This window comes from Thamnophis sirtalis, unplaced genomic scaffold (assembly GCF_051295495.1).
Source record: "Thamnophis sirtalis isolate CommonGarterSnake01/CBP01778 unplaced genomic scaffold, rThaSir2_p1.2 scaffold_8, whole genome shotgun sequence".
Lineage (NCBI taxonomy): Eukaryota > Metazoa > Chordata > Lepidosauria > Squamata > Natricidae > Thamnophis > Thamnophis sirtalis.
Window position 1 is genome coordinate 65395338 of NW_028261388.1, and position 12231 is coordinate 65407568.

A 12231-nucleotide genomic window follows, 5' to 3' on the forward strand; every position below is an offset into this window, starting at 1 on the left:
GAGGGGGAATTTTCTAAACGTCCCAGTGAATCCAGAGGAGGGGAGAGAAAGAGAGAGAGAGAGAGAGGCTGAAGGAGTGTGTGCACAGGAGGGGGAATTTTATAAATGTCCCAGTGAATCCAGAGGAAGTGTGTGTGTGTGTGTGTGTGTGTGTGTGTGTGTGTGTGTGTGAGAGAGAGAGAGAGAGAGAGACTATCACTAAGTGTTGTAGCTTATGATTTTTGATGAATGTATTCTATTTTATTTTTCTTTATGTACACTGAGAGCATATTCACCAAAGACAAATTCCTTGTGTGTCCAATCACACTTGGCTAATAAACTATTCTACTCTACTCTACTCTACTCTACTCTACTCTACTCTACTCTACTCTACTCTACTCTACTCTACTCTACTCTACTCTACTCTACTCTACTCTACTCTACTCTACTCTATTTATTTCTATTTCTATTTCAATTCTAATAAGGAGTTTAGCTTCTGTCTCTTGAAAATGTAAGCTAGCATAAGGCATTATAATGCGAGCTAGCTTTAGCTTTCAAACAGTTCATTTAGTGACCAAAGTTACAATGGCATTGAAAAAAGTGACTGATGACTATTTTTCACACTTAGTGACCATTTTTCACACTTAGCGACTGTTGCAGTATCCTCATGGTCACGTGATCAAAATTTTGATGTTTGGCAACAGATTCGTATTTATGATGGTTTCAGTGTCCTGGCGTCATGTAATCGCCTTGTGTGACCTTTTGACAAAATATAAAATTTTTAATCAAGCTCCCCCCCCCCGGTCAATGGTGTCCCTCTTTACCAATCTGAAAATCTGGTCACCTTAGGCATGGTGGTTCTGGTGTGGGTGTGGGTCTGATCTATTCTACAACCTGGTAGTGGACATCTGGGTCAGAACATGGTCAGCCTTAGATCTGACTCGTAGGGCTGCCCAGGAGCCAAGTAAGAAGCCGTCCCCTGGGCATGCGCTCAGGAGGTAGTGTGCATGCTGCAACTGACATCCTAGGTGAAAGGGCACTCAGAACGCAATCAACCTCCAGGGCACCCGTGTGGATCTAAGGCTCACCACCACCAGGTTGTAGAATAGATCAGATCCGCACCAGAGCCTACATGCCCCACTCACCAATCTGGCCTCACAACCTGCAAGGCTTCCCTTTCACCAGGACCATCCCCGCCCCCACGTGGGAAAGCCATCTAACCACATTGCAGGCTGGATCTGGCCCACGGGCCTTTTAGTCCGGGTTACACTATAGCAATGAGTTTCAAACTATCTTGTGAATTATATTTGAAAAACTAAATATATTGTACAATATATTTGAAAAAGAACATATTGTGTAAATGTGAAGTAGCAAAGTATATGAGGTGTAGGTAGGACACATGATAGTCCAACTGTATGGTACAGATAACCTCTACTCTGACAGCATTAAGAAAACTAGCTTAATTACAGCTGTTCCAGCAATGGCCTTTCGGAACTCCAGAATTTCCTTCCCCTCAACAGTTTTTTAAAGCACCTCTGATCGCCAGCTTTAAATCATTTGTTCCCATGAATCATGATGTGCTCTCCTGGTAGTTCAAGGTGGATTATTGTAATCGATAGTTTGAGACTCCAAATCTTTGGTATAAGCAAATAATATTACAAAGATATAGCATTCTGAGATATTTCTGGACTTGATTACATCCATAAATCATTTCATACTCCTGAAAACTACCCGACTAGTTTCAGAATGTCTGAGCAGCATGGGGTTGATGAAGAATGGAACATTATAGAATCTTGAAATTGTTCTGCCTCCAAAGACAGAATGGTTTGCACATACCTATTAAAAATTATTTAAGCCTGCAAGATGAGCATCTTTTCCTTTTTGCATATTACAATTGAAATATGAATACTTCTTAGTACTATAAACAGCAACTGGGTAGTAGAATAATAAAAGCAATACTATCCAAAAATATGTGAATTTTGCTTTTTCCAAACTTTCCAAGATGATGTGAATTAATATTATCAGAATCCTTTAAATGCCCTGACATTTGAGAAACTGTCGAAAGAAGAGTTCTCAATACCAGGAAGCACAAATACAAAATATATATAATTTTTAAAAAATTAAGTATAAAAAAAGCCGGTATGGTTCCACAAAAAAGCATTGTGAACTTTGGAAACTACACGAATATATATGAATTGAAAAGAGGGCATATCATCAAGAAAGGATATGAATAAGCAGCCTGGAATTGTATTCAAAAATTTATTATTATTAGATTAGTGTTAGTATTAGAAAAGCAGTGTGCCCTGCAGAACATCCTCCAAGGAAATAAGATTGGCCCCAAATATGTTGGCTCAGAAGACATGCTTGTGTTGATTGCTTTGTGAGTTGTATTGGAGCTTGTGAATTAGTTCCATTGAAACAGAGGTGGGTTCCTACCAGTTTGGACCGGTTCAGCCGAATAGCTAGTGAAAATCACTATTTCCATCATGTCTGCCACTGACAGCGGTCAAAGAGAAGGAAGCAGCAGGGGAAGGCTTTTTCATGAGCCCAGACCAGAGCAGTGCTGAAGCCCGATCCAGCATGGACTCCCCCTCTCACTTCACTTTGAGAAGCACCCCATTTCACAAGCTGCTTGTCAAACAGAAGGAAGCGGCAAAGGAAGGCTTTTCCAGGAGCCCAGACCAGAACAGCGCTGAAGCTCGAGCTTCTGCTAGTGACAGCCTTTCCTCCATGTAACGCATGAATTCCCCCCCCCCATTGCAAACAATATGGCTGTCAAAGAGAAGGAAGCTTGGACTTCTTCCAACCACCGAGTTCTCCGCTCCAGCAATGGAAGTGGGTGGGCAGGGTAAGCATGGTGCAGACAGGCGGGGGTGGGGGAGAGAGAGAGAGATCAAGTGAGTGGAGGGGGGGACAGGCCAGAGGAGAGACCATACTGGTACAGGGCCTCCAGCTCTAATGATTTGCAAAAATGCCAATTTCTGGAACCAGTCCGGGCATACTGGTGCATACTGGTAGAAACCCGCAACTGGTACATATACAAACAGTATATATAGTAGATAATGCACCTTTTTGTGTGTCTATACTCACTATATTATGTAATATGTATGTACACATATGACATATATATATAGGATTAAGTAGAATATTTTGGATGTTTAGTAGTAAATAAATAGACTGAAATTGTATCTGAGGCCTTTCAGGTGTGGAGGCTAGGCAAGGTGCCCCTTGGCGTGAGTGACATCATGTTGACCACACCCATCCAATCATGTGACCAACCAGCTATGCCCACCCAGTCACATGACCAACCAGTCATGTCTACCCAGTCACATGACCAATAAGCCATGCCCACCCAGTCACATGACCAATAAGCCACGCCTACCATCACATGATCATCAACCCACACCCACCAACCAGTAGTAAAAAATTTGAAATCCACCCCTGTATTGAAATATATTGAATTGTATTTGTACTGATGGTTTTTTGTTATATCTTGGCTACCAATTGTCTATTTTGAATTTTTGTTGAAAATTTGAAATCCACCCCTGCATTGAAATATATTGAATTGTGTTTGTACTGATGGTTTTTTGTTATATCTTTGCTACCAATTCTCTATTTTGTATTTTTGTTGAGTTATTGGTTAGCTGCCCAGGGTCACTAGTTGGAGTTGGCTAGCCGTATAAATTGAATGAATGAAATAATAAATAAATTGGTCTTTTTGTTATAATCACCTTGTCATGGTGATTGTACTTTAAAGTACTTTAAAATAAAAAAGGATACTTTATACCATTATGTTATTTTAATTTTCTTAATTGACTATAGTTTTTAATTAAAATGTTGAAGTTTCACCTCAACTGCCTTAAGACTTATTTGATAATCTGATAAAGATATGCACCATGACATGCTTTTAAGTGCTGGGATTCATAGATTATTGACGTATACTTTGGGCAGATGTTCTCATACTCTTCAAAAATATTGTAAAAAAGCCAATATAGAATATCCTGCATGGGACTGAAATTGACAAGAGTAGCAAGTGAATACTTAACTAGACTGCTACCTAGTGTATAAACACAGATATTTCTTTGATCTATGGTACTTGCTTGATTCCCAGATAGTATTAGTATAGTATTAGTATAGTGTTAGTATAGTATTAGTATAATATTAGTATAGTATAGTCTTTATTGTCACTGTAGCCTCACTGGTGCAAAATTATAGCAGAAACGAAAAAAGAAAGAAAAAGAAAAATTATATATATTTTTCTTTTTCTCCCGCGTAAAATTGGAGGTGTCTTGGCGACGTTTCAATGAAGTCTCATTCGTCATCTTCAGGCTTCGTGCTTCCAGGAGCAATGTGAGATCTCGGCTGTTTTTTCCTTTTAACTGCCAGTCAGGGTTTGAGCTGATTGGGTGGGAGCTTGGCTGTGTTCTGATTGGGATATATATATCGCTCTCTCTCTCTCTCTCTTTCTCTCTCTATATATATGTCTTACTCGCCATTCTCAGGCTGGTGTTTTTGGCTTAAAGCGTGGCTGGAGCTGCCGTCTTTCTATAAATCTTGGTGGGGGTGTGTGGAGTGCTGGCTTTGTTTCAGTGTTTTTCTATTTCGATGGCTTCCATAATTATTCTTTTGCTGAGAATAATTAATCTCCAAAACTGAACACTTCAAGAAGAGAATTATGGAAGCCATTGAAGTAGAAAAACACCCCCACAACATGAATAAACATGATGATACCTCCCGCCTACCAGACATCTGGAAACTATTCCTAGTCAACAAACGGGCCCCACCCACCATCCAGGTCGTTACAACACAAAAGAACAACGGACACACAGGCAGCACCTCAGCTACACAGGATGATATGAAACAGCTGACCAATCTACAAACATCAACTCCATCTACCAATCAGGATGCAATTACACAGCCAATCAACCCACTTACAGCAACAAAGCCAGCACTCCACACACTCCAAGATTTATAGAAAGCTCCGACCATGCTTTACTCGCACAAGCACGAAGCTGAAAACACCAGCCTGAAGATGGTGAGTAGGATCTCACTGAAATGTTGTCAAGACAATCACAATCTTACACGGGAAAAGACCCGTATACAAGAAGACCAGCATATATATATATATATATATATATATATATATATATATATATATATATATATATATATATATATATATATATATATATATATATATGTGTGTGTGTGTTTTTATTTGTGCTGATAAATAAATAAAGGAAGACTAGTATAGATCTATTTCAAGCTATTTAGCTCTCATCAGCTAGCCATATCCTTACTGGGCATACCAGGGGTTGTGACTTTAAGTATATATATATATATATATATATATATATATATATATATATATATATATATATATGTGTGTGTGTGTGTGTGTGTGTGTGTGTGTGTGTGTGTGTGTGTGTGTGTGTGTGTGTGCGCGGGGATACCCCAAAACAATAAGCTCTCCCCTTATAATAAGCCCAAGGCCATATTTCATGGGGCAAAAGAAAATAAGACCCTGTCTTATTTGGGGGGAAACACGGTAGTTGTTTCGAACTTGTTTCAAAAATGTTATCCATTAAATAATCTAGGTAAAGTTTCCCTTGCACAAGTGTACTAGTCATTGCTGACTCTAGGGGGCGGTGGTCATCTCTGTTTCGAAGCCGAAGAGCCAGCATTGTCCAAAGACGTCTCCGTGATCATGTGGCCGGCATGACTAAACAGCAAAGGCACACGGAATGCAGGTACCTTCCCACCAAAGGTGGTTCCTATTTTTCTACTTACATTTTTACATGCTTTTGAACTAGATTGGCAGAAGCTGGAACAAATAATGGGAGCTCACTGTTACACGGCACTAGGGATTCAAACCGTTGAACTGCCGGCCTTTCTGATCAACAAGCTCAGCGTCTTAGCCACCTTAAATAATCCAATGCATGCCTATTGTGAATTCCAGTGGAGTTCAGTTTCAGTGATCTATCATTGGCTGGTGTTAATAGCATTACCTTGAACTGACTGGAGAGCTGATAACTGCTTAGACAGAATGTAGTAATTCAAGTAAACATGATTAACAATAAGCACCATTCTAGCAGATGAAGCATATCAAGTTTCTTGCTATAGATAATACCAGATGCATTATACTGTATTGGCTTCCTAACTGTTGAAAGGTTGGGTAAGAAAATATTCAGTTTGGAAGAAGGCGGGGCTTAGCAGTGAGAAGACGGAGTTTCAGGCTATTCCTGAAATTCCCCTATTCCGAAGGAATTTGGACGGGTCGTCTCAGACCCTAGCTGTCCCGAAGAGACAGTGAAAGGTGAGGGGAGATCCAGTGACCTCAGAGACGTTCGCAGGTCTCGGGGGGGGGGGGGGCTTGGAATTCAACCCCTCTTGCCAGCTCCTTCTGGATTAGCTGAATGCTAACCGAAACTGCAGGTTGCCCCTAAGAATGGTGAAAGTGAATTCAACTGGTAAGCTGATTTTATTACTCAAAGAGAGACGGTCCGCACTAAAATTTAAGCTAATTGAAACCAAAGAAGAGAAGAATCTAGCGGTGAATTGGTTTTCCTTCAATGGATTTATGGCCGGTGGTTACCCTATTTCTTAAATGTTTTAAAGACTACCTCCTGACTCTTCTTTTTTTTTCTTTTCTCCTGACTCTTCTTAAGTGGGTTGTAAACTAATCTAATACAAACTGGCTTTTTACGATCTGACACTTTTATTGCTTGGCTGTGTTGGTCTAAGATCAGATAAGATCGCACAGCTCCCAGCGTGTCTTTACTTGGAAATATTTTAGAGCATTTAACTGCGTCACAACATGGCGTCGATACATACTTCAAAAGGTTCATTTCAAATATTTTTCTCTGCATTTCAAAAGTTGTTTGATTCATATGAAAGATTTGGAAAAAAATTGGACTGTTTGACATTAAAATATGAAGAAAAAAGTGAGAACGTTGAATGTTTGAATGTTCCTGAAATACAAATGAAGAATGTGAGAAATGAAGTCTCTTAACTTGCTGACACGCAGGGCGTCTGTTTTATCTTGGAGGGAGAAAGAGAAAGGGGGGCAGCCACACAGAAGATTCATCTTAAAAGACAGAGCGCAGGAGGAATGAGAAGCATTAAAGAATCTACACTTTATGAAACATCACTTGCAGAATTTTTAATTCCACCCTTGAGAATTAAAGACAAACTGAAAAGTTTAACAAGCCTGGGACAACGTTATTATTTCATCAGAGACATACTGAGCAAAAAGGTGCGAAGATATCCCTGTTTGGACTTGCTTATAAAAACATTTGGTAAATCTGTTCCACGAATGGCAATAGGATTAAGAAGGTTTTGTTATTGGAGAGACATAGGCTGATAGATGGAAGAATACAATTTAAAATTAGCTAAATCTAATTACTTTTATTTGTAATAGATATAGCTGAATAATAATTGATATTGATAGTAATGTATATAATGTGGAGTTGATATGATAAATAATAATTGGATATGAGAAGGGAAGGTTGGAAATATTTTTGGACCATATACAAAGGTTATTAATCACAATAATTGTCATTACTAAAAAATAAAATAAAATATATACAGTTAAATGTTAACTAATATGGGGAAAATGTTACGATATACGATACAATTACTTAAAGAAAGGAGAATGATAATAAACTACATTGCATGGAAGATGGAATTTTTGGTATTAAATATTATGGATGTTCAGCTAATACAGGATATGAGGATTTGATGTTAATAGAGGATTTTACAAACAAGTAAATGAAATGTCAGCATGTGGTTATGAATTAAATCTTTGGCATAGTTGAGGATGAAGGATGTTTCAATAACTGTAGTCAACTAAAAGTGGAGGTATAATGATGTCAATATGGTAAACATTTGAGTTAAGATATTTGAATTAATATGAATTAATGGAAGAGATGCACCAAAACATGTTGTAACCAGCTGATATACTTTTTTTAAAATATATACCTGTGTTCTTTTTTTTTTCTTTTCCCTGCCTTGTCTTTTGTTCTTTTTGTCGTCTTTGTTTTTTTTTCTTTTTTTCTTTTCCCACTGGTGTGGGCATGTATTGTTTAAGATTATTATTATTATTATTTTTTAATAATAATTATAGTCAAATGATATATGATGATGGTGATATGTATGAATATTTGAGTTAAAATGCTCGAGTTAACATGAATTATGTTTGTTGACTGTGGAAGAGATGCACAAAAGTCTATTTGTAACCAACTGATATACTTTCTATAGCATGTAAAGAAAGATGTTGTATTTGTTTTAAATTAAAAATTAAAAAAAACTTTTTTTTTAAAAAAAAGAAAATATTCAGTTTGACTTTAAAATGTAAACTTTTTATTTTAAGGCCAAAAAATATATTTTTAAAATTGTGATTCTTAAAGTTAATATTATATTATTTATCACAAGCTTCAGTAAAAAATTTCTAGAAGTGAAGATTTCATTAGCATTTTATTTATGGGTTCCATCACAAGCATAATTGACAAAAAGATTAAACACATTTGAAATCACATATATTTCTACAAGTGCAATATTGACATCTTTTCTATTTCACATTTTCAGTGTATCCATTTAATAATTCAAATTATGTAGAAAAAAATTCCATTCATGAAAAGTGAGCAGTTCCAACAATTAATTTATTTTTGTTTTATAGAAAAAAATGGTAGTACATTATGAAAAATTCCAACTATAATTATCAACTTAATTTAATGAACTTAATTTAATATCCTTAATTTAATATCTGAAGCTGCCAATCCCAATATACAATACAAAGCAGAAAACCTAAGCAGGGAGCATAATAAAAAAGCCATTTTTCAGATTAAGTTCAAGGTTTATAAAATAGAACTTTAAAAAATTATATTTTCAGCCACAGTATAATGGTATAATTCCTATGCAATATATTGTGAACAAATATGGCTATAAACTTAGCTTGCCAAAGAAATATCCAGAAAAGTATTCTTTCCTCTGAACTCTAAACTTATTTTTTTGGGGGGGGGGGTGTCTTTTACATTGTCAGGAACAGGGAAAATGTTGGCTTGCCAAATATAGCCTTAAAATATATGAAGTCTGTCCAGAAGTACAGTTAGGAAATTGACATTTGGAAGCTTACATTCATTTATGGGTGACATATACCAACAAATTGTGATACAAAAGAAACAACAAGTAGTCTTAGATTCAGCTTATGAAAAAGCTGAAATACTAATTATCAAGACTAGTTTTCAGTTAAAATGTTCAGCAATTGCTATAAGTATTCTACATTTCAAATCAAAGCAAAAATCATTTTTACAATTATGAAAAACCATTAGTTTAACATTATTTGAATTTTATTTTCTTAATGATTACATATACATTCTATAAAAAATGTAGGAAATGAGAGACCCAGAAACCGTTTCACCATGCACATATTCTTTAACTGCCAGTCTGTTTACATTACAATATTGCTACTTTCAATGTGTTTACACACTGTACTTTGAATCAGGTGAGTTTTATATTTAAAAAGTGAAGATCAATTTTCTATTAACTTTTAATTATACTAATAAATTTTTATGCAGGGAAGAAGTTATGTTAAATCTCTCTCCACAGGCATTTTATCATTATACTAAGAATAGTCTTGAAGCATCTCCAAATAGTAGCAGCCTAGATTCACAGTATTTTCAACTCCATCTCATTCCATTAGTGGGCAAAGCTAATCCTGAGCCCTATCCTAGAGAAGTCTTAACTATGAAAAGAAGGATAGTGTGCATTGAAGATAAATTTCAAGGAGCATGGAACTTTCTATGGGTTGTTTGACAAAATTTTACCAGATATTTCCTCAGTTTGGAAAAAAAAAAGATGGGATCAATCTGGGAGTCAACAATGTTTGATTTTGTTTTAATTGTTAATGGAAGTATGAATATTATAAAGTATTGTTCTGACATACATTAATGTTAAACTTTGGGACCTATAAAAGTTATTTTATTCTTCAGATATCTAAAATATTATATCCAGAAATCATGATTGCCACTGCTTATAATGTATCCCACTGAAAAGCAAATTTTGGTCCAGACTTTTAAGTAAAATGAAAGATTGAAAAATGTTTGTAGTTTTCAACTACAGCCCATTAATATTATACTTATTTACTAGAATAAGTGTAATTTGAACTTTTGAGTTCATATTTAATCTTCATATCCATACACTTCGTAATTTGATTTATAATACAGTCTTTCAAATACCATATTTTTCAGAGTATAAGACACTCTGGAGTATAAGACACACCTTAGTTTTGGAGGAGGAAAATAATAATATGAAAAATTCTGCCTCTGCCTACCAGCATCCATGGTATTCAGCTGACACATGGTAAGGTCAGCCAATGAATAGGCATAGCAACTAAGTCAGCCAGTGAGGGCTATTTGGACTCTGAATTTTGCTGTGTGAGCAAGGAGACAGGAAGGAGCCTGGCTTAGCCGAGAACTGAAAGTGAAACTGCTTGTGTTTTGCTTGTATTTACTGCTACCTTGGAAAACCTGCTTTTGGTAATGTATTGTATATTATTATTATTTTGAGTCCTGCTGAATCAGTTATTGTGCTTTCTGAATGTGACTGCTGCTGCAAACTGTGACCAGCCAGGTCAGCTTCAGCACTTATTGCAGCCTGATTCAGCATAGCTGATTGGCAGGTGGATTGCCAGAGACCATGACTGCCACCATGCCTCACATTTTTGGCCTCTGGTGGGGGTGGGTGAGCCTATAATCGGTGTATAAGACACACCCAAATTTTCACCCTCTTTTTGGGGGAGAAAGGTGTGTCTTATACTCTGAAAAATATGGCATATAGCTTTCTTGCTATACATATGCAGTATATTTTACATACTAATTTTAATGTTAAATACATTTTCTGGTCTACCAGTTTTACTTAGTAGCTTAGAATCCCTAATATGATAAACAATGCATATGAAAAGGGAGAATAAATAACTGTTCTTTCCTTGTTACAAAATATATTATTGAATCTTCAAATCTCAGTGAGGTTATCTAATCAGTGAATAAGAAAGATGATTTGGGAAAGTATTGCTATAAGCAATTTCTAAAAAGAAATCACCACAACTTAAGTGTAAGTGTATTGTAAGTGTATACAATGAAGTTCTTAAAGTGTACCATTTAGATTTTTTTTTTAAAAAGTAACTTTTTTTATTTCATGTTTCATTTCAAAGTGGACAAAACATGTGATGGCAGTTACAGAAGTTAACCAAGAGGTTTTTTTCACTTTACTTTTAAAGCAGATAATTAGTAGCAACTATAATTTGTTCATTCCTGATTAAATCTTTTTCCTAAATAGTTATTTTGACAATGAACTGCGTCAAAATAATGCCATTAAAATTGTTAAGAAAGCACCATATTCTTTTGAGATGTTAAAGTCTCCCGAAATCCATTAAAACGCCTCATTTGAATTTACCTGAAAGGGGAAAAAAAGGATCAGTAAGCAAATAATTTTTGTTAAGAGGATAAATATAACACAATGCTTATAATATCTTCTGGGGAAATCCTTAACTGAAACTAAACCTCCTATCAAATTCTAACGGTACCAACCTGAGGCATGGATTATATTATCTAACCCACAGAAGCATGAAATTTCATTGTAGAAAACATATGCAATGGTAATTCATTAAATAACAACAGCACTAGAGGATTTTAAAGTGCTCCTCTCCATTCCCCATTTCAGTGTAACAAGTTCTCTGTCTACTGAAATAGGAATAGAAGATGAAAAACTTTATAAATATATAAATATCATCAACATAAAATGGAGCTCACTCAGAGGCTGAAACACACCAAGTAAATGAGAGGAAGAGTGCGGAGTAGAGGAGAGAGGTAAGGAAAGAAGAGATGGACAGGAGAGAGGGTAAAGAGGGGGAAGCAGAGGAGAGAAAGAAGGAGTGGAAAGGGGAGAGAGGAGAAGGAGAGAGGAAGGGGAAGTAGAGAAGACAAGGACGACAGAGGAGGTAGGGTGGAGGAGGAGAAAGGGAGAAGAAAATGATGGCTAGGGTATAAATACTGTGTATGGAGAACAGAAGAGCAAATAATTGTTTTGGGGGGTTGATGGTAAGATGAATTGATGTAAACATTTAACAAAATAATGCTGGTTATATGTTAGTATACATGTGGTTATTTGTTATGAAAATGAAAATAATAATTTTTTTTAAAAAAAACTGCTATTCATGTAATTTTAGGATCATTTTATGCATGCAAGTCAAACAGG

At 36.1% G+C, this 12231-nt stretch overlaps 1 protein-coding gene across 8 annotated transcripts in view; it reads right to left on the minus strand.

The window, feature by feature from the left end:
- The window catches only part of GK (glycerol kinase), a 137435-nt gene that overhangs the window by 10671 nt on the left and 114533 nt on the right, over nucleotides 1-12231 (minus strand). For 3 of the 8 annotated variants that reach the window (XM_087721825.1, XM_087721822.1, XM_087721823.1), the window contains one exon: nucleotides 8622-11430. The exons of the other annotated variants lie outside the window; for them this stretch is intronic. In XM_087721825.1, coding sequence (XP_087577951.1) covers nucleotides 11417-11430 — 14 coding nt within the window. In that variant the 3' untranslated portion in view covers nucleotides 8622-11416. Of the gene's footprint in view, nucleotides 1-8621; nucleotides 11431-12231 lie in introns of those variants that run through there. 8 annotated transcript variants of the gene reach the window in all.